Raw genomic sequence first — 22,306 nt, 5'->3', positions numbered from 1 at the left:
TCTTGATCTCAGGGTCATAAATTCAAGCCCCATATGGGGTATAGAAATTACCTAAAAATAAAATCTTAAACAAACAAACAAACAAACAAACAAAAACCAGGGGCAGCCAGGTGGCTCAGTTGGTTAAGTGACCAACTCTCAATCTTGGCTCAGGTTACATTCTCATGGTTCCTGAGATCAAGACCTGTGTTGGGCTCTGGGCTGACGGCCTGGAGCCTACTAGGGATTCTCTCTCTCCCTTTCTGCCACTCCCTGCTCATGCATGCACATACCCTCTCCTGCTCTCTCTCAAAATAAATAAATAAACTTAAAAAACAAACAAACAAACAAAGTTTTGGGCACCTCAGTTGGTAGAGCATCCAACTTTGGTCCAGGTCGTGATCTCACGGTTCATGAGTTCAAGCCCCACATTGGGCTTTGCACTGACAGCTCAGAGTCTGCTTGGGATCCTCTGTCTCCCTCTCTGCCCCTCCCCTGCTGACACACGCTCTTGTACATGTTCTCTTTCTCTGAAAAATAAACATTTAAAAATATATAAAAAATAAGTTTTTAAACCAGGCTTGCATCCCCAGGATAATCCCAATTTGACCATGATGCACTTTTTTTTGATACTATCTTTTTAAAAATTTTATTTATTTATTTTTTAATTTATTATTATTTTTTTTTTTACATTTATTTAACTTTGAGACACAGCACAAGTGGGGGAGGGGCAGAGAGAGAATGGGACACAGAATCCAAAGCAGGCTCTGGGCTCCGAACTGTCAGCACAGAGCCCGATGCAGGGCTCAAACTCACAAACTGTGATATCATGACCTGAGCCGAAGTTGGATGCTTAACCGACTGAGCCACCCAGGAGTCCCTAAAAAATTTTTTTCAATGTTTATTTCTTTTGAGAGATGGAGGTGGGGAGAGAGAGAAAGAACCCCAAGCAGGCTCCATGCTGTCAGCACAAAGCCTGACATAGGACTCGATCCCATGAACTGTGAGATCATGACCTGAGCTGAAATCAAGAGTTCAATGCTTAAAGAAAAAAAAATGTTAAAAAAAACAACAACAAAAAAGAGTCCAATGCTTAACTAACTGAGCCACCCAGGCCCCTCTGCACTATCTTTGTTATATACTGTTTAATTCAATTTGTTACTGTTTTGTTGAAGATTTTTGCTTGTATATGTCTTCATCAGACATATTAGTCTCTAGTTTTCTTTTTTTGTAATATGTTAGCATGGTATTGCTATCAGGGTAATCTTGGCTTCATAAAATGAGTCGAAAATGCTTCCTCCTTGTTTATTTTCTGGAAGATATCATGTAAAATTGGCATTATTTCTTCTTAAATATTTGGTAGAATAAACCAGTGAAACCTTTTGGGTCTGGAGTTTTCTTGGCTAGGAAATCTTTAACTATAAATTTAATTCATTTAACAAATACTGAATCTGAATACCCCCCCACCCCACCAAAAAAATAAAAAATAATAAAAAATAAATATTGGAGTATTCACATTATCAATTTTTTAAAAAAAAAAATTTTTTTTTTCAACGTTTATTTATTTTTGGGACAGAGAGAGACAGAGCATGAACGGGGGAGGGGCAGAGAGAGAGGGAGACACAGAATCGGAAACAGGCTCCAGGCTCTGAGCCATCAGCCCAGAGCCCGACGCGGGGCTCGAACTCACGGACCGCGAGATCGTGACCTGGCTGAAGTCGGACGCTTAACCGACTGCGCCACCCAGGCGCCCCACATTATCAATTTTTTGAGTGAGTTTTAGTGGGTTGAGTCTTTTAAGAAGTTGGTCAATCTCATCTGAGTTACCAAATTTACAGGCATAAAACTTTTATTTATTACCCTTTCACTATTGGTGAAGTCTATACTAACATTCCTTCTTTCATTCTTTTTTTTTTTCCCTTCCATCATTTTTAAAATTGATGTTACATTGTTTTATATATATATATATATATATATATATATATATATATATAACAAATTGATATATTTGTTAGTCTTGTTAAAGGTTTATCGACTTTATTAATCTTTTCAAAGAACTAGAAATTTTGGTTTCATTGATTTTTATTCTTTTCTCACTTCAGTTGAGTTCTGCTTTTATCATTATTATTTCTTATCATCAGCTTGCTCTGGGTTTAATTTGCTTTCTCTTTCCAGGTTTGTTGTTGTTGTTGTCTATTTATTTATTTTGAAAGAGAAACAGAGAGAGGAGGAGGAGGGGCAGAGAAAGAGGAGAGGGAGTCCCAAGCAGCCTCTGCGTTATTAGAGCAGAGCTGACGCAGGGCTCAAACCCAGGAACAGTGAGATCATGACCTGAGCCAAAATCAAATGTCAGATGCTCAACTGACAGAGCCACCCTGCCCGCCCCCTGCCCCCCACCCTTTTTAAAAATAAGCTCTACACCCAACGTGGGGTTTAGACTCACGACCCTGAGATCAAGAGTCCCATGCTCTACCAAGTGAACCAGCCAGGTGCCCCACCACTGGACATCTTAACCCTCAGCCTTCTAACCCTATAATCTATTCTCCCCACAGGAGGTAGAAGCATATTTTCAAAATGTCATCAGGTTAGGCCACTAACCTGCTCCAAACCCTGCAAAATGTCCTGCTGGTCTTACAATGAAATTCACATGCTTTTCCGTGGGTGCCAAAGCCCTGCAATATCTGGTTCTGCCTCCGCTCCTGGACTCATTTCCCACTATTCCTCTCATCCACACAGCTTCAATCATATTGACCACTTTGTGCCTTACGTCCGGGAAGTTTATTTCCTACTCAGGGCCTTTGCATTTGCTGTCCTCCCTACCTAGAACACAATCGCTCAGATATTCTTATGATCTGATACTTCATTTCACTATGGTCTCATTTAATGTATCATTTCAGAGCTACTTTCCTGCCTACCACTATAAAATGATAATCCTCATACTTCTTGAACCATCTCTCTCTCCCTTACTCTGTTTTTGACATTAAGTTATACTTCCACTTGTCTGTTTCCATAGACTAAGCTGCATGTGGGTAGCAGCAGTACCTTATTGATTACTTTATCCTAGCACAAGGCTTAGCACAAGATAGGTACTTGATAAATATTTTTCAATGAATAAATTAATTCTTTCCTTTCTTGAATATACTTCTATGACCCCCAACAGTACGTGATGGGAGGGATCAAAGGGGAGACTAGAAAGACTGTTATTTGCAGTCTCACGGCCCCTTGTGTCTATCTCTACTTTAATATTTCCCTTATTTATTTAACAGATACTTATGGAGTTCCAACTCTGTCCCAGACACTGGAGATACAATGGTGAAAAAAGCAAAGTTTTTACAGTTCTCGTGGTCTACAGAGAATGATGTATAATAATTCAGAAATGGAGAAAATAATAGGTTATATGCCATGGAGAAGAGGTGCATGGTATTGTAGGAGTGGATATAAGGAGTTCTGACAAGTCTGGAGGGTTAGAGGGGGCTTCTCTGAGGGAGTACCAGATGAGCGGATACCTCAAGAGTATGTAGGAGTGAAGTGGGGGGTGGTTGTGTGGAAGGAGGAACATGGTTCCCACAGTTGAGGCTCAGAGTTCTGGTATACACTGGGTCTCAATAGGCCTGTCTGGTCAGCATGAGGGTGATGGAGATGTGGTCACAGAAGTAAGCCAGGTCTGGCTAGGCAAGGCAGGACAAGGGAGTCTTCTGGAAGTAGAAGGCATTGTTCTTTTCCTCCACCTCTAGAGGGCAGCCCACTTACTGTTCCAGGCCTGGAATCTTCCTGATCATGGGTTTCTAAATCAGTTTTTTGCTTCAAATGATTTTGAGAAGCACTGAATTAGGGACTAATTTCTCACTAAATGTTTGACAAATGAATTCATGCTTGTTGGGCTGAACATGGTGGCAAAACATTCTTTGTGCAGCCTCTCTGGGCAACCAATTTATAGTATATGATCTTGGGCAGTTAATTATCTTCCCTTCTTCCTTGCTTCCTCCCAGACTTAATTCAGCAAACATTTCTTAAATGTCTGTGTCATAAAAATATTTAAAATGTTGCACAGTCATTATATCCCAGATAGCCAAGTGCTAAGTGAAGGCAAGGCATTATACAGCAGGATTCAAATGGTAATGGAGTTAAAAAAAATTTTTGGGGGGCGCGAGGGGGGTGCCTGGATGGCTCAGTCGGTTAAGCGTTGTACTCCTGATTTCAGCTCAGGTCATAATCTCATGGTTCTTGAGTTCAAGCCCCACATTGGGCTCTGCGCTGACAGTGTAGACCTTGCTTGGGATTCTCTCCCTCTCTCTCTGCCTCCCTCAAAAAATCTTTTTAAAAGTAGTTTCCACATCCAACGTGGGGCTTGAATTTATGACCACGAGATTAAGAGTCACATGCTCTGCCAAATGAACCAGCCAAGTACCCCAATAATGGAATTTTTTTGAGCACCTACTATATACTAGCAACCTCAAAACATGAAGGATAGAGACTGGGAGTGGGGTGGGGGTGAGACAGTGGGTAGGAAGAGAAATTTTTTAAAAAGTGCATATAATAATAATTGCAACATTTAAAAAATGTACCAGGCACTGTGTTTTTCATGCAACAATCTTGTAAGCTATCATGAGCCACTTGCTGAGGCTCAGAAAGATGAAATGACTTGTCTGAGGTTGTATAGATGGTAAATGTGGAGCCATGATGTATATCCAGGCTCTGGTATGTGGGCTCTTCGATTTAACACCATTTTAGAGTAAATATAATATATAGGTGTTGAAAATTATCCAATTATCCCAAACTTGGAGTAAAGCAAAAGAATAAATTCATGGAACTCCAATTTGCTTTTCCAGTTCACAATATGTGTTGGAAACCCTTTCTTATTACCACAAGCAGACCTACTTTTTACATGTTGCACATTATTTTCTACAGTTTATTTCACTAATTCTCCATGTAGGACACTCAAGCCAATTTTTATTTTTGTTCTTATAAATAATTCTGATATAAACTTCCTTCCTATGCATCTTTTTGTGCACATAAGCAAGTGTTTCTTTGGGATGGGGACCCACAAATGGAATTTCCAACTCTAATGCATGAAATAGGGCAACTCATTGTTTTCCTGACTATAAGAGAGGTTGAACATCTATTTTTTTTTTTACACAACTTTTTTTTTTAAAGTTCATTTTTGAGAGAGAGACAGCATGAGTGGGGGAAGGGCAGAGAGAGAGAGAGGGAGAGAGAGAATCCTAAGCAGGCTCTGTGCTGTCAGAACAGAGCCTAATGTGGGGCTCGAGCTCTGGAAACCATGAGACCATGACCTGAGCCAAAACCAAGATTTGGATACTTAACCCACGGAGCCACCCAGGTGTCCCTGAACATCAATTTTAATGTTTATTAGCCATTCACATTTTCTTTTCTGTGTATTGTCTATTCATCCTCTTTGTTCATTTTTCTTTATTTTTAAGTAATCTCTATGCCCAACGTGGGGCTCAAACTCATAACCCTGACATCAAGAGTTGCATGCTCTACTGACTGAGACATCTAGGCATCCTAACCATTTTTCTATTGAATTATCTTTTTCTTCTTAATGTTTTATAGTTCTTTATTCTGAATATTGATTCGTTGTTGAATATGTTGCAAATATTTTATCCCAGTCTTTTGCTTGTAAAAGAAACCAAACTTTACTTATGGTGTCTTTGTACATGGAGGAATTTGGAATTTTTAATATTTTAATTTTAATTCCTGTTTTTGATTCTTTGGGAGGCAGCTCAAAGAATTGGGTCTGAAGTCAAAGTTTTGAGGATCCAACCCCATCTCTGCTTTATGTTAACAGTAACCCGTGGGCAAGTTGGTCGGTGGAAAAGCCCTTTCTGCATATATAGAAAAGGGAAAATAATACCTCTCTCCCTCATTGTGAGGATTGACTGGATGAGTGTATAAAAGTAGCACCTGAAGATGATGAAGTAATACAACGGTTATTATAGCTAACGGTTATTAATATTGTGATGACATTTTAGACATTTATAACAGAGTAGGCCAAAAGGGGGTAAGTGACTTACCCCATGACTTGTTCAGGGCGACAAGGCCTTAACCTGGAGAACTCAGGTGTGGCGCTGTCCCCTCCCCCCTAAGCTCCACCCCCTAGGCCCTTGCCTCCACCTCCCGGCCTGGGTCGCCGCCCAGGCCACAGCCGGAAGCCCAGTGCCAGACGAGTGGGCCTTGCGCGTGACAGGCGCGCGTGACACAGGGGAGGCGGGCTTGAGAAGCTGGATGCGCCGGGATAGGGCGGTAGGTTCGCGCGGAAGGGGCGGGGCTTAGCTGGAGCGGGTCTTGGGGCCGGGCTTCCGTGTGCGTTGGTCGGGCGGGCGCGCGGCGGGGGCGTGCCCGGGGGGCGGGGCGGAGCCAACCAGGGGGGCGGGGCGGCGCGCGGCCTAACGGCAGCGTTGGCGGCAGCGGCAGCGGCGGAGCTGGGGCTGGCGAGCTTTGCTGCTCCAGGTCTCGCGGCGGCGCCTCCGAGGGACCCGGGCCGCGGGTGGAGGCGGGAGGCGCACGGCGGAGGCGTGCGGCGATGGTGGGCGTCCCTGGAGCGGCCGCCTTCCAGCGTAAGCAGGGCGGGAAGGCGGGAGGCTGAGGGGGGCGTGTGAGGGGCCTGCTGCTCCACAGGCGCCAGCTCCCGAGAGGCCCCCGGCTCCAGGCCAGATTGGGGAAACTGAGGCCCGAAGCAGGGCGGTGGATCCAAGGTCACGCGGCGGGCCGGGCCTTCCCGGGTTCTCGAGGCCGCCCGGGCGCTTCCTGCGCGGCCCGGAGGGCTCGGAGCTCGCGATGCGAATGAAGCTGTGGGGACCGCGGCCTCGGAGCCCAGGCCGGGCCGGCGTCCATCGGACTTACTCGCGGACAAGGATTGTTTTGTCCTCCCGGTGCTGAGGCCACTGAGTGTTGTTTCTGGGGGAGTATTCCACACGCCCAATTTCGAGGGGTGTGCGGCGGGTGGGGGGGGAGGCGAGGATGGCCTCTTTGAGGGGGCCTGTTGAGTGCAGGCTCGGGGATCAGACTGCCTGGGTTCACATCCTGGCTCCCCGGCTCAGGGGATGTGACCTTGGGTCTTTCCTAACCTCAGTTCCATTCTGCAAAATGGGGGTGTAGAGAGCATTTCCACATCCCCACCCCCATCCCCTCCGCCACGGTTCTTGGGTTTGTGAGGCCAGTAGAATGCTTGGCACAGACTGGGACATACACAAGCGTGAAAGCTGTTATTACTGTAATCGCTGATAAATCTCATCCAGGGTGAACCTCACTCGGAAAAGCCCGAAATTGGGCTCTAGTTGTGTATTTGTTTTACGATTTTTGTCTTAGGTTAGTCCTGCTTTATGATCCAGTTGTTTTTCTTACCTCCATTTCTCCATTCCAGCATTTATCTAGTGTTCCTCCTAGAATTTTGAGATCCTGGTGTCTCTTAATAACAACAATAAAATTTTAATTGTTTCTCGTTACAATAGCAGTGATAGTCAACATTTTTTCAGCAGCAGGCATTTTGCATTCTATTCATTCAGTGTTTCTTAAATCATCTATTAAGTAAAAAGTGCCATTCTCAGCCATGGGAATATGACAACAAACTAGATGGACCAAACTCAGTCTTTAAGTTAGTTTGGGGAAGGGGAAGACAGGTAAATGAGGAAAGCAATAAATCCATTTTGCATGTTTTCTCTTCATTTAATCCTGGTGACAGTGTAAATAAGAGTTAAGAATTTCAATATGACCATTTTGCAGAGGATGAAACTGAGGAACAGAAGGAACCCTGTGATCTAGCCCCAGAGCCCACGTCCTTCACAAAAAAGGGAGACTTTACACAGCCTCTCTTCTTTGACACTCCTTAGATACTGGATTGAAGAAATGCAAAGTAGATGCATCCAGCAATGCCTCTTCATAATCAAGCCCAAAATCGCTGCTTTTCGTAGTTTGATCTGTTCTTCTTGGAGCTTATAACAAAAGAGAGGCAGAGCTGACCCTTTAGGTCTAAGATGCACCATCTCTGTGAAATGAAGGGAGTTTTAATCTGAACTTAAATGTTTTATGTCCAAATCTCTTTCATGCAATTTTTAGTTTAAAATATGTCCCCAAAGTACAATTTTAGTTCTATTATGTAACAAAGTTTTATATGTTTGTTTATTTTAGTGTTCCTAAGACAATTCTATATTATATTCTTAGCATACTTAATACACACTTTCTTTTAATCTGGAAGCATATAGTAAACTGAATTAAAATATTGAGAGGATTTTTTCTGTGAGGTTCCCGTGATACAGTTAGATTCAGCATTGACCATCTGCTAAGCTCCAGGCCCTGTGCTGGTGTAGGGCTTACAAAGATGAATAAAAGCAGACTCTTGCCTCTAGGAGCTTACCTATAGGCTTGATTGGCTAATGTTTTTAACGGAAGTGCCGGGCAGAGAATGTAGGAGCTCTGAGTCCTTGGAGGGGGGCGGGGGAGTAGTCTAGAGCATTGGCCTTAAATGTTTCTCCATGTTCTTTGTATTAGTAGATAGGGTTGAGTATGCACATACATGTGAATGTTTTAAGTTACAATTACATTGCTAACTAACTGTAGTCTATGTTAGGTACATTTTATAACATGCAAAAATAGACCTTTTTTGCAAAAGGATGATCTAAAATGTGAGTAGAAGTTCCAATTATTGTTTTTTCACATGTTGGTGAATAATAACTGGGTATCTTAGGGGTGGGGACCTTTGGTCTTGTGGTAGGACCTTCTTCTTAACCTCCGAGGTTGGTTGAAATTCAGTTCTGGAGTTGTGCTGAGGTTGAAATCTTGGGGTCCAAAATCCTATTAGCTTTGAGACTTTGGGCACGTTATTTAACCTTTTTGCGCGCTTTATTTTCCTCATCTGTAAAACTGAGTTGATGAGAGCCCCTGCCACATTTACAGTTTTGTGATGATCAGTAATATGTATGTGGTATGCATATGATAATATATGGGAGTACTCATACTGTGCTTGACATAGTGTTCTGTGTGCAGTTTGTGCCTGAGGGTATAAAGAAGACTTAGGATCTCACAGGCTAGTAGGGGCCCTGCACCTGTACGTGGATAATGATAGTGCTCAAAGCAAAGTCTTTTGAGAATACAGGGTTGGCATAACTAATGGTTCTTTGAGGGTCCAAGTAAGTTTCAGATAAGGAGTTAACATTTGGACCAGCCTAAGAAAAAGAGGGGCTTTTTTTCAGGAGGAGGAGGGGTGGACCTCTTGTGTGCTTGGTGAGTTGTTCTCCAGATCTGGACCTGCAGGGAACCTGATTGAAGCTTTTGTGTACCTTGTTGATAGGATAACAGTGAGTTCTGGCTGGACTTGTTCTGGCAGGGGCCAGATGGCAAGGAAGCCCATTCCAGAACTTTCCACAATACCGCAGCTCTTTTCTCTCTGGTGACACTTGACCTCATTCTGCCTTCTTAGTTATCTAAGAATATAAACTCCTAAATGTAAGCTCCTGCATTTTTGTGATCTTATTTTGCCTAACAAGGTAAGTGGAAAGTCCCTACGGCTGGAGAAAGGTCTGTAAATTATTGGACTTTCAAAGAATTGTGAAATTACAAGTAGAATGGTAAATGACCACACTTGCTAGTGAACAAACTTGATTACAAATATGGTAGACAGGCCCTGTGCCTTACCTAATTCAAAAGGGGTGAGAATTGTCGTGTTCAGTAACCCTTTCCTTATCTGGCATTTGTCCATTAGCATGAAAGAAGAGATGGGAAAGTTTACCTGAAAGACTTCCTGGAGGTTGAATTAGGTACCTTCCATTTGCTCTTCTAGGTCCTACTTTCCATCTGTTGCCTTTTCTCTGCCCTGGAAGGCTGACTTATGCGAACTACATCAAGAGCTTCCTTCTCATCTAAGGTTAGGGAATTTTAATTTCCTTTCTCCCTTCCTATGGGTGTTGCCTCTGGCTGGCTATTCCTTGATTGAAGATTGCTATTCCTCGAAAGGAGGGTTCTTTCTGCGACTCACTCCTTTGGATTTGTGAAGTTTTAATTTTCTTTATTCCTCAGGCTTAGAAGTGCTCTCACTAGTCCCAGGATACTACAGCTATTCCTTGTGATTATTACCTATTTGGTCCTGTTATTAAACCCTCCTTACTCTGGAGTGTGTTATCTTTCTTGCTGGGACCATGACTATGATTAAAACTTGTATACCTAGTTAATAGCATAACACCTCAGACTTTCACTTAGAGCTCACTCGTATTCTGCACATTCTCTAAACAAAGATACCTGTCTGAGCCCAGCTCATAAGCAGATTTTAAAGTTTATTTATGTGTTTAAGTAATCTCTATACCCAACCTGGGGCTCAGACTGAGGACCCCAGGATCAAGCATTTGCATGCTCTTCCAGTTGAGCCAGCCAGATGCCCCTTCACAAGCAGATTTAAAAAGCCACAAATCAGATGGAGAGATGGGAGGCTATCCCAGGTAAGCATACTGACAATGAGAGACAGGGTCTCATCCTCTCCTGTGGTCCTTAAGTACTATGCCACATTGATGCATTTAGTCCTTTTCGCCTAAACTATTGGATAAGAAAAAAAAAAAAAAAAAGAATACAATTAAAAGCACCATAATGTGTGACCACACAATCAAGACCTGTTAAATTTCAGTTAGTAGCCTATTTAAAAAGGCAGAGATAGGGGGCCTGGGTGGATCAGTCAGTTAAGTGTCCAACTTCAGCTCAGGTCATGGTCTCACAGTTCATGGGTTTGAGCCCTGCATCGGGCTCTGTGCTGATGGCTCAGAGACACTTCAGATTCTGTGTCTCCCTCTCTCTCTGCCCTTCCCCAGCTTGCACTCTGTGTCTCCCAAAAGTAAACAAAAAAACAAAAAAAGGCAAAGATGTGCATGATCGCATATCATCATACCTTGTCGATCCGTAATGGAAAAGCAAAATTTGGAGGCAGACTTTGGGTTTGAGGCCCAGTTCTGGGAAGTTTTTTAACTTCTGAGACTCCATTTGTTTAATCTATAAATGAGGATAATTCTTGCCTAAGAATAATAATAATAATCCCTAATAGTCCATGTTTATTTTGGGCCAGATGTCATAAACTTTTTGCCTTTTAATCCTCCACTCTTTTAGGTAGGTATATGTCCTCATTTTACAAATCAAGAAATTGACTCATTATAGAACTAATAAGTGACCAAGCCCAGATTAAAATCTAGATCTTTCTGACTGCAGAGGCTAAGTTGTTGACATTAAAGTAACTATTATTTAAAAATGTGTTAACTGGGGCACCTCACTGACTCAGTCCATGGAGTTTGCAACTCTTGATCTTGGGACTGTGAGTTCAGGTCCCATACTGGTGTAGAGATTACTTAAAAAAAAAAAAAAGTGGGCATCTGGGTGGCTCACTTGGTTAAGCATCTGACTTTAGCTCAGGTCATGATTTCATGGTTTGTGAGTTTGAGCCCCGTGTTGAGCTCTGTGCTGACAGTGTAGAGCCTGCTTGGGATTCAGACTCTCCCTCTCTCTCTCTGCCCCTCCCCTGCTCTCTCGCTCTCTCTCTCTCAAAATAAATAAATAAACTTAAAAAAAAATGTGTTGGGGTGCCGGGGTGGCTCAGTCAGTTAAGCATCCAACTTCGGTTCAGGTCATGATCTCACAACCTGCGAGTTTGAGCCCCACATCGGGGCTCCATGCTGACAGCTCAGAGTCTGCTTCAAATTCTGTGTCTTCCTCTCTCTCTCTCTCTGCCCCTCCCCTGCTCACGCTCCGTCACTCAAAAATAAGTAAACAGGGGCGCCTAGGTGGCTCAGTCGGTTAAGCGGCCGACTTCGGCTCAGGTCATGATCTCGCGGTCCGTGAGTTCGAGCCCCGCGTCGGGCTCTGTGCTGACAGCTCAGAGCCTGGAGCCTGTTTCGGATTCTGTGTCTCCCTCTCTCTGACCCTCCCCTGTTCATGCTCTGTCTCTCCCTGTCTCAAAAATAAATAAAACGTTAAAAAAAAAAAATTGAAAAACAGTTTAAAAAAAAAAATAAGTAAACATTAAAAAAAATGTTTTAAAAATGTGTTGGCCTTCAGAGTATCTGGCTAGCTCAGTTGATAGAGCATGTGACTTTTGAGTTGTGAGTTCCAGCCTCACTTTGGATGTAGAGAGTACCTTAAAAAAAAAACGTGTTGACCATCAATGAATGGGAAAAGCAAACCCCTGTTCCTACACTCGGTCACTGTGAAGTTCCTACATTTGAAAAGTCATTTAAGGGATACCTGGGGCGTTTTGTTGGTTAAGTGTCCAACTCTTGGTTTTGGCTCAGGTCATGATCTCACAGTCTTGAGATCAAGCCCTGAGTCCATCAGGCTGAGAATATAGCATTTATAAGGGAAGGGAAGCAGTACTTACAGATAGCTAAATATTACTGCACTACAGAACTTTTTCTGGTTGTTTCTCCCCTTTTTGAGAGTGATGTTCAGAACCTTTGTTGCCTCATTTCTCACCTCTATCCCATGGCAGAGTCAAAGTGAGCTGAAGGCGTTTAGAGTAATAATATTGCTACAAAACTTTACTTAGTTACTTGCTATCTGGATGTTAATTTAGAGTTGATATTTCAGTGAGTCCTTGTGTGGAATTTCAGTGAGTCCTAGTGTTAGAATTGGGTATAGGTTTTCCTATTAGGGACAAAGTTATCCTTTGATTTCAGTTGTTTTGAGAGGGTTATTGACTTTGGTTAATTGAAGAGTTGGGACTTCTTCACTTGATTTCTGTCTTCATCTTTGACTGTTGAATGCATTTGTGCTGGTTTGGAACCTGTTGGCTTTCCTACATACAAATAGATTCTAAAAGTAAGCAAATATCGACTTTAAGCTTGTTCTTGAGCCTGTCGTGGGACATGCAAATCTAGACTTTATGATTAGTTATTTGAATTAAAAAATGCTTTTAGGCAGAAAAGATCATTTAAAAGATAGTGTCCAATGAACGAATGCAGCACTAGGAACAAGATGGGTTAATATACTAATAAGTTCCAGGCTAAGGAAAGGAAAAAAAAGGAGGAAAGAGGTGTAAAAAAAAGATTTCTCACCTGCCAGTTTTATCCTCTTTCCTTAGTGTTAGAGTACTGTTTTGAGCCTCATATTATAGAAAGCAGTCACTGAATTGTAAAGATTTACTTCAATTCCTGAAAGCTTGAATAATGAGGGACAATCTCTCCCTGGTTATTTTTTCTACTCTGGTAAGATTACCAAGAAGAGGGGCCTCACTGTCGCTATACTAACTGGCCCCATGTGCAATATGAGCCAGTATATGTACATGTGACAGATCCTGTCTCTGGGTTTTATTATGGCTGGTTAAGTAGCTTTTTGCCTTTGTCTCTGGTTTCTGTCTCTGGCCCCTTGAAGGCCTTGAGGCTATCTGAAATTATAGGGGCTAGGGTACCATAAATTAAACTTGTGAAATGAGTCCATTGCAGATATATTGACTGAATGAATCTGACTTTTTTTTTTAAGTTTATTTATTTATTTTTGAGAGACAGAGCGAGCGTGTGCGCATGCAAGCGGGGGAGGGTCAGAGAGAGAGGGAGACACAGAATCCGAAGCAGGCTCTAGGCTCTGAGCTGTCAGCACAGAGCCTGATGCAGGGCTTGAACCCACGAACCGTGAGATCATGACCTGATCTGAAGTCTGACGCTAAACTGAGCCACCCAGGTGCCCCTGAATCTGACTTTTTTTTTTTTTTTTTAACGTTTATTTATTTTTGAGAGACAGAGACAGAGCATGAGTGGGGGAGTGTCAGAGAGAGAGAGAGGGAGACACAGAATCTGAAGCAGACTCCAGGCTCTGAGATGTCAGCACAGAGCCTGACGCAGGGCTTGAAACCATGAACCTTGAGATAATGACCTGAGTGGAAGTCAGGCACATAACTAGCTGAGCTACTCAGGCGCCCCTGAATCTGACTTTTAAGTCTTCTTTTGAAAAGGGTTCTTTGCTAAATTTTCTGCTGGGTGCTTTTCACTTAAGTCATCTCATGTAATTCTTGGAACAACCTTGGGAGGGAGTCAATATCTCTGTTTCACAGATAAGGAAATAAGACTCAGAGAACTTAAATAAATTGCCCAAGGTCACACAGTTAATCAGTAGCAGATGCACTGTTCAAACTTAGTTCAATCCTGGTGTTGAGTTTACTCATTTTACATTGAGATCTGAGTCCAAAATCCACTGTTTTTTACTATCACATGGCTTCTGCTTTTTGCCAACTAGACTAGAGGTTTTTAAACATGTGTTCCTTGGACCCCAGTGTTCCCTGAAAATGATTTCCCATCGTCTATCTTCAGCAACTTTCTTTGTCTACCATCTTCTCTTATTTAAAAATGCCCTAGGAATTGGAATGTGATTTAAAGACTACTACTGTACTAGGTCTTGGTCTTGTTCAGAGGTATCCTGATTGAAAGAAAAAAAAAAAAGCAACAGAAACTCTCAGCATCCTTTACCAATTCATCCCATATGTTTCCTGGTCTTAGCAGCGAAACAGATGATGGCAGTGAACATCAAAAGCCCAAGAAATGTCTATAGTAATTTTGCATGGCCCTGTGAGGAGCTGTCAAATGTGGATCATCCAATATAGTTCATGGATTTATGCAGTGAACCTTTTCTTTGGAACGTGTCCCCTTAAGATTTGACTCTGTCCTTCTATTTTGTATTGCCATAATTAAATGCAGAAACCAAAGTAAAATTTAGAATAACCCAGAGCTAGGTATCCTTCTGTCTGAATTTATAGCCTTGGAGTCGGCTAGACCTTTCAATTAAATTAGCTGATGGCGACAAATATGTAATCTGACCTCTCCAGCAGCTCAAGTGAAATGTTAATACCAGGCATAGCACAGCTCCCTTGACACACTACTTTGACCTTTTCCTCTCTTACAAATGTTTCTCTTATTCCTTTGTTAACTTAGCCATCTCCTTGCAGAGGTCATGCCTGCTTTTAATTTTTCAAAGCCACGTGAGAACAGACATTCACCAGCAGAAATTTATTCATTTTTACCTTAAATCCCTAGAGCTACACTAATTATACAGTTTCCTCTAATTCCCATGTATTTTTTAGCTAGTTTACAGTCTCCTTATCACTACCTGTTCTCTGCCTCCCCTCTCTATAAAATCTAAAATACCAGTGACATTTTTCTCTACCAAAAATATGACTAGGTTTTTTGGTCCTTAATTTTGAGAAAGTGATTATGTCTTTGATTTTTGTGTCTTTCTAGAGAAGTGGAGCCAATCTTGCAGGGAAAAGGCAGGCATAAAGCAAGCCCTCTTTGTGGCTGAGATTAAAGGTAGAGATGGTTTAGGAGAGGGAAGTTCTGAGTGGTGAGGTAACAGGAAGGGAAGAGGTGATGTTTTAGTTCCTCAGGCATTCATTCTCTAGCCTCCTAGAACTGCTTAGAGTTCAGTAGCTCCAGATTTTGTAAGCTTCACCTCAGTTTTCTCTTGGTGGGTTGGTCTGGCTAAGTGATTGTTGTTGTTGTCTTGTCTTATTTTATTTTATTTTATTTTATTTATTTTTGAGATTTTATTTTTAAGTAATCTCTGTACCCAGTATGAGGCTTGAAATCACAACCCCTAGATCAAGAGTTGTATGCTCTATTGGCTAAGCCAACCAAATGCCCCATTTTATTTATTTATTTATTTATTTATTTATTTATCCGGTATTTTTATTTAATTTATTTTTTAAATTTATATCCAAGTTAGTTAGCATATAGTGCAACAATGATTTCAGGAGTAGATTCTTTAATGCCCCTTACCTATTTAGCCCCTCCCCCTTCTCACAACCCCTCCAATAACCCTCTGTTTATTTTCCATACTTAAGAGTTTCCTCTGTTTTTGTCACCCTCCCTGTTATATTATTTTTGCTCCCCTTCCCTTATGTTCATCTGTTCTGTTTCTTAAAGTCCTCATATGAGTGAAGTCAAAGGATATTTGTCTTTCTCTGAGTGACTAATTTCGCTTAGCATAATACCCTCTAGTTCCATCCACATAGTTGCAAATGGCAAGATTTCATTCTTTTTGATTGCCGAGTAATACTCCATTGTATGTATATACCGCATCTTTATCCATTCATGGATGGACATTTGGGCTTTTTCCATACTTTGGCTATTGTTGACAGTGCTGCTATAAACATTGGGGTGCATGTGTCGCTTGGAAACAGCATACCTGTATCCCTGGGATAAATACCTAGTAGTGCAATTGCTGGGTCGTAGGGTAGTTCTATTTTTAATTTTGTTGGGAACCTCCGTACTGTTTTCCAGAGTGGCTGCACCAGTTTGCATTCCCACCAGCAGTGCAAAGAGATCATGTTTCTCTGCATCCTTGCCAACATCTGTTGTTGCCCGAGTTGTTAATGTTAGCCATTCTGACAGGTGTGAGGTGGTATCTCATCGTGGTTTTGATTTGTATTTCCCTGATGATGAGTGATATTGAGTATTTTTTCATGTGTTGGTTGGCTGTCTAGATGTCTTCTTTGGAGAGGTGTCTATTCATGTCTTTTGCTCATTTCTTCATTGCATCGTTTGTTTTTTGGGTGTTGAGTTTGATAAGTTCTTTATAGATTTTGGGTACTAACCCTTCATCTGATATGTCGTTTGCAAATATCTTCTCATATTCTGTCTGTTTTCTTTTAGTTTTGCTTATTGTTTCCTTCACTGTGCAGAAGCTTTTTTTTTTTTTTTTTAACTTTTATTTATTTTTGAGACAGAGAGACAGAGTGTGAATGGGGGAGGGTCAGAGAGAGAGGGAGACACAAAATTGGAAACAAGCTCCAGGATCTGAGCTGTCAGCACAGAGCCCGATGCGGGGCTCGAACTCACGGACCGCAAGATCATGACCTGAGCTGAAGTCAGACCCTTGACCAACTGAGCCACCCAGGTGCCCCAAGAAGCTTTTTATTTTGAGGAGGTCCCAATAGTTCATTTTTGCTTTGGTTTCCCTTGACTCCGGAGACATGTTGAGTAAGAAGTTGCTGCGGCCAAGGTCAAAGAGGTTTTTGTCTGCTTTCTCCTTGAGGGTTTTGATGGCTTCTTGTCTTACATTTAGGTCTTTTATCCATTTTGAGTTTATTTTTATGTATGGTGTAAGAAAGTGGTCCAGGTTCATTTTTCTGCATGTCGCTGTCCAGTTTTCCCAGCACCATTTGCTGAAAAGACTGTCTTTATTCCATTGGCTATTCTTTCTTGCTTTGTCAAAGATTAGTTGGCCATATGTTTGTGGGCCCATTTCTGGATTCCCTATTCTCTTTCAGTGATCTGAGTGTCTGTTTTTGTGCCAGTACCATACTGTCTTGATGATTGCAGCTTTGTAATACAGCTTGAAGTCTGGGATTGTGATGCCTTCAGCTTTGGTTTTCTTTTTCAAGATTGCTTTGTCTATTCGGGGTCTTTTCTGGTTCCATATAAATTTTAGGATTGTTTGTTGTATCTCTTTGAAGAATGCTGGTGTTATTTTGATAGGGATTGCATCGAATATGTAGATTGCTTTGGGTAGTATTGACATTTTAACAATATTTCTTCTTCCTATCGAGGAGCATGGAATCTTTTTCCATTTTTTTGTGCCTTCTTCAATTTCTTTCATAAGTTTTCTATAGTTTTCAGTGTATAGATTTTTCACCTGTTTGGTTAGATTTATTCCTAGGTATTTTATGGCTTTTGGTGCAATTGTAAGTGGGATTGATTCCTTGATTTCTCTTTCTGTTGCTTCATTATTGGTGTATAGGAATGCAACCGATTTCTTTGCATTGATTTTATTTTCTGCAAGTTTCCTGAATTCATGGATCCTAGCAGTTTTTTGGTGGAATCTTTTGGGTTTTCCATATAGAGTATCATGTTGTCTGCGAAGAGGGAAAGTTTGACCTCCTCCTGGCTGCATTTTATTTTATTTTTAAGAAAACTCTATACCCAGCATGGAGCTTGAACTCACAACCCTCAGTTCAACAGTCCACATGCTCTACCCACTGAGTCAGCCAGGCGCCTCTAACTTCGTATTTTGACATAGTTTCAAACTTATGAAAAAGTGCAAGAGTAATATTAACGTTCCTATATGCTCTTCACCCTGATTCTCCAGATGTCAATGTTTTACTACTTTTCTATATTATGATTCCATTTATATTGCATAATACTTTACCCCAAATAACATAATGTATATTTCCAGTAAACTAGGACATTCTTACATAACTACAATACACGTATCAAATCAAGAAATAATTAAAAAAATTTTTTTTAATGTTTGTTTATTTTTGAAAGACAGAGAGAGAGAGAGAGAGAACACACGCATGCATGAGTGGGGGAAGTGCAGAGAGGCAGACAGAGGTTCCTAAGTGGACTCTATGCTGACAGCAAACTGAGATGTCACAAACTGTGAGATCATGACCTGAGCTGAAACTGGCTGCTCAGTTGACTGAGGCACCTGTGTACCCCCATGATTATCTATTCCTGTTAGTTTTTCTTCAGTTACTATTTAATATTCTACATAGTATTTTCTTTTTTTTTTTTTTCGAGTTTATTTATTTATTTTTTTAACATTTTTTATTTATTTTTGAGACGGGGAGACAGCATGAACAGGGGAGGGTCAGAGAGAGGGAGACACAGAATCTGAAACAGGCCCCAGGTTCTGAGCTGTCAGCACAGAGCCCGACGCGGGGCTTGAACTCACAGACCGTGAGATCATGACCTGAGCCGAAGTCAGCCGCTTAACCGACTGAGCCACCCAGGCGCCCCTAAGTTTATTTTTTTTGAGAGAGAAAGAAGTACACACAAACCCTGTGAGTGGGGGAGGGGCAGAGAGAGAGAGGAGGAGAGAGAATCCCAAGCAGGCTCTGCAGGCTCTGCACTATCAGTGCAGAGCCTGACACAGGGCTTGAACCCACAAACTGAGATTGTGACGTGAGCTGAAATAAAGAGCCAGTCGCTTAACCAACAGCCACCCAGGCGCCCCCAGAGCATTTTCTTAGCCATACTTCCTTATATATATTGATAAAGATTCTTATTTTATTCAGTAGGTTATAATCTGTTGTTTATTGTGGTGTTCACATTATCCCAGTAGGAGCCCCTTCAAGCTAGTTCTTGTATCCTTTGGACAGGTTTCTAACATTCTTGGGCTACTACTTTACTTTCTGGCACAAAAAGGTAATCTAGGCTTATCTTCTTTCCTTTCTTTGAAAAAAAAAATATATATATATATGTATTATTTAAAAATATATATTTATTATTATTATTATTATTATCTTCTCTTTCTACCTGAGCCTTGGAATCAGCTATTTCTCCAAGATGTTTCTCTCATAATTCCTGTTAATGGAGAAAATTATTTTGAAATCAAGATCTGGGTGCTATGTGTGCTTATTGCTATGTGATAGGATTGCTTCTAGATTCTTTTAATGGGCAGAGCTAGGAAATGTATTCGTATACATACATATGCATATACATATACACACCCACCTCACTTTGTCTCTACTTATATCTATATATAATAAAAGTCATGAGTTTATACTCATGCCTCCAATACCAAAAGTTCAGTTGTTCTTTTTTTTTTTTAATGTTTATTTATTTATTTTTGAGAGAAAGATAGAGAGTGAGCAGGGGAGGGGCAGAGAGAGAGGGAGACAGAATCCCAAGCAGGCTTCGTGCCATCAGCACACAGCCCGATGTGGGGCTCGAACCCGTGAACCATGAGATCATGACCTGAGCCGAAACCAAGAGTTGATGCTCAACCAACTGAGCCACCCAGGCACCCCTAAAAGTTCATTTATTCTTTCTCTTTTTTGTATTTTTAAGTCTCTTCTCTTGCTAAGGGATAATAAACCTGACTCACACAATCTACAACATTACTTATTCCCCAATTTAGAATATACAGAAAGTGGCTTCAGAATTGTTAATCCATGTTTCTGTGAAATACCAACCAAGTGGAGTTCAGTTGGTAAATCTGTTTGTTTCCAGATTGTTGTCGTCTGTATAGTGGGGGTATATGGTTGTGTATTGTATTGAAAAGTTACTCTGGGGTAGCTCTTCAATCTTTTAAAATGCAATTCAATGTAATAGAAATGAGATGTGTACTTTTAGGAACAAACTTATCATTTAATGCCAGACGTAGGTGAAAAAACAATTTATGTTGTATGGTTTCATTGTTTTCTTGGTGCTTCTGTCTTAGTAAAATTTCAGAATAACTTGAATTTCTTAGTTTCAAATAAATTTCAGTATTTTTGTTCACCTTTTGGGAGAATATTTGATTGATTCTCAGCAATGGAGTGTTTTCCTGACTCTAGATGAATAGTTTTTAATTTTTAATTTTATTTTTTTTCAGGTAAATAGTTCTTAAATTTCATCTGGACCTAGTAATTTGCAGATGCTGACTTGTTGGTTTTGGCAGGTAGTGAAAATTCATTTTTTTTTTTTTTAAAGGCAGAGTGATTTGCTACTGAGTGATTTGCTTTTGAAACTTCAAAGAAGGAATTTTGGTGTTCCAATTTTTCAAATATGTTTGTAGGAGAGAGCTATAGTTGCCCTTCTGGAGGGTTTGGTATGGAGAGAAGAGAAGGAAGGAACTAGATGAATGAAAATCAAGTAACAGTGACTACAGGAGTGAGCACTGTCAACTGCTATTGGTTCCTTAGGAAGAGAAGCCCCTGCCTTGTGACCATAGCAGCAAAGTTCTCCAATACTGAGAGAAGAGAAAGAATGGTTTCTGTGAACACATGCCGTCTCTGGTAAAACCTCCATAGAGTGGTTTAAACCCAGCAGTTGTTGGGGCACCTGGGTGGCTCAGTCGGTTGAGCGTCTGACTTCGGCTCAGGTCACGATCTCGAGGTTCGTGAGTTCAAGCCCCACGTCGGGCTCCGTGCTGACAGCTCAGAACCTGGAGCCTGCTTCGGATTCTGTGTCTGCCTCTCTCTCTGCCCCTCCCCTGCTCATGCTTTGTGTCTCTCTGTCTCAAAAATAAATAAAAAACATTAAAAAAAAATAATAAACCCAGCAGTTGTTAGGTTTCACTGAAATGTCTTGATTTGAAGAAGTGCTGAACCACATTGAGAGTAAATATTGAGGTAATTAAATTCCTCTCCCCTTTTTCCCGCCAGATGTGTAAATGGGGTGGTTTATTTATTTATTTAATTAATTTTTTTTTATTTTAGAGAGAGGGAGAGCACATGAGCAAAGGGCAGAAGGAGAGAGAGTCTCTAGTAGATTGCATGCCCAGCACAGAGCCAGACACAGAGTCAGGCACGTGGCTCAATCCCACATCCCTGAGACCATGACTTGAAGTGCTGAAATCAAGAGTTGGGGGGCGCCTGGGTGGCTCGGTCGGTTGGGCGTCTGACTTAGGCTCAGGTCATGATCTCACAGTCCGTGAGTTCAAGCCCCACGTTGGGCTCTGTGCTGACTGCTCAGAGCCTGGAGCCTGTTTCAGATTCTATGTCTCCCTCTCTCTCTGCCCCTCCCCTGTTCATGCTCTGTCTCTCTCTGTCTCAATAAATAAACGTTTAAAAAAAAAAAAAAAGAGTTGGAAACTCAACCTACTGAGCCACCCAGGTGCCCCTGCCTTTTGTTTTTTTGTTTTTTTTTTGTAGAGTAAGCTGCTTTATGCCCAGTGTGGGGCTTGAAGTTAGGACCCTGTGATCAAGAGTCACATGCTCTACCCATTGAGACAACCAGACTGCTGCTCTTTTTTAAAATTTTTTTTATTTTTTAGAGAGTGAGCACAAGAGGGTTGGGGGCGGGGGTGGGGGGAGAGAGAGAAAGAATGAATCTTAAGCGGGCTCCACACTCAGCCTAACAAGGGGCTCCATCCCTCAGCCCAGAGATCATGACTTAAGCAGAAATCAAGAGTCGCACACTTAACCAGCTGAGCCACCCATCCACCCCCACTTTGTGTAATTTTGATGGATGTTGCTAAATTACTCTCTGGAGATAGTATACACTTTTTGTACTCACGTGAAGGTGTAGGAGATGGGGGAAGTTAGGAATGGACTGGGTTTCGGGGGGGTACTAAAAGCAGTTACGTTATTGGAAAATAAAGTACTAGGGGAAGAATAGCAGAAGATAAGATTAGAGAAGCAGGGAGGGGTCAGGGTTTTATGCTGGGATTTTATTCTATAGCTAGTGGAGAGCAATAGAAAGGATGAGGGAATGACATGGGTAATATAGCGTTCTAGAGTATTCTGGTGGTCGTAAGAAGATGGATTCAAAGGAGCAAGACAGGAAGCACCAAATAATTAGGCTAATGCAGTAGCCTTCTTGTCAGACCTTTTCATCTGTATTTTGGGTTTGGAAACCAGCCCTGTAATTCCAAGAGAGATACCTTATGCTAAGGGAGGTAGAGGAGATAACTTTAAAAGAGGAAG

At 41.6% G+C, this 22,306-nt stretch overlaps 1 protein-coding gene across 4 annotated transcripts in view; it reads left to right on the top strand.

Moving 5' to 3' along the window:
- The first annotated feature begins 6,359 nt into the window (after positions 1-6,359).
- The window catches only part of CBFA2T2 (CBFA2/RUNX1 partner transcriptional co-repressor 2), a 142,016-nt gene continuing 126,069 nt past the window's right edge, over positions 6,360-22,306 (top strand). The window contains exon 1 of one of the 4 annotated variants that reach the window (XM_045444873.1): positions 6,360-6,557. In XM_045444873.1, the coding sequence (XP_045300829.1) occupies positions 6,524-6,557 (34 nt within the window). In that variant the 5' untranslated portion in view covers positions 6,360-6,523. Of the gene's footprint in view, positions 6,558-9,769; positions 9,860-22,306 lie in introns of those variants that run through there. The other 3 variants (XM_045444872.1, XM_045444876.1, XM_045444874.1) reach the window with 3 other exon arrangements.

The sequence above is a fragment of the Leopardus geoffroyi genome, chromosome A3 (genome assembly GCF_018350155.1).
Source record: "Leopardus geoffroyi isolate Oge1 chromosome A3, O.geoffroyi_Oge1_pat1.0, whole genome shotgun sequence".
NCBI lineage: Eukaryota > Metazoa > Chordata > Mammalia > Carnivora > Felidae > Leopardus > Leopardus geoffroyi.
This window is presented reverse-complemented; position numbering and strand designations above follow the sequence as displayed.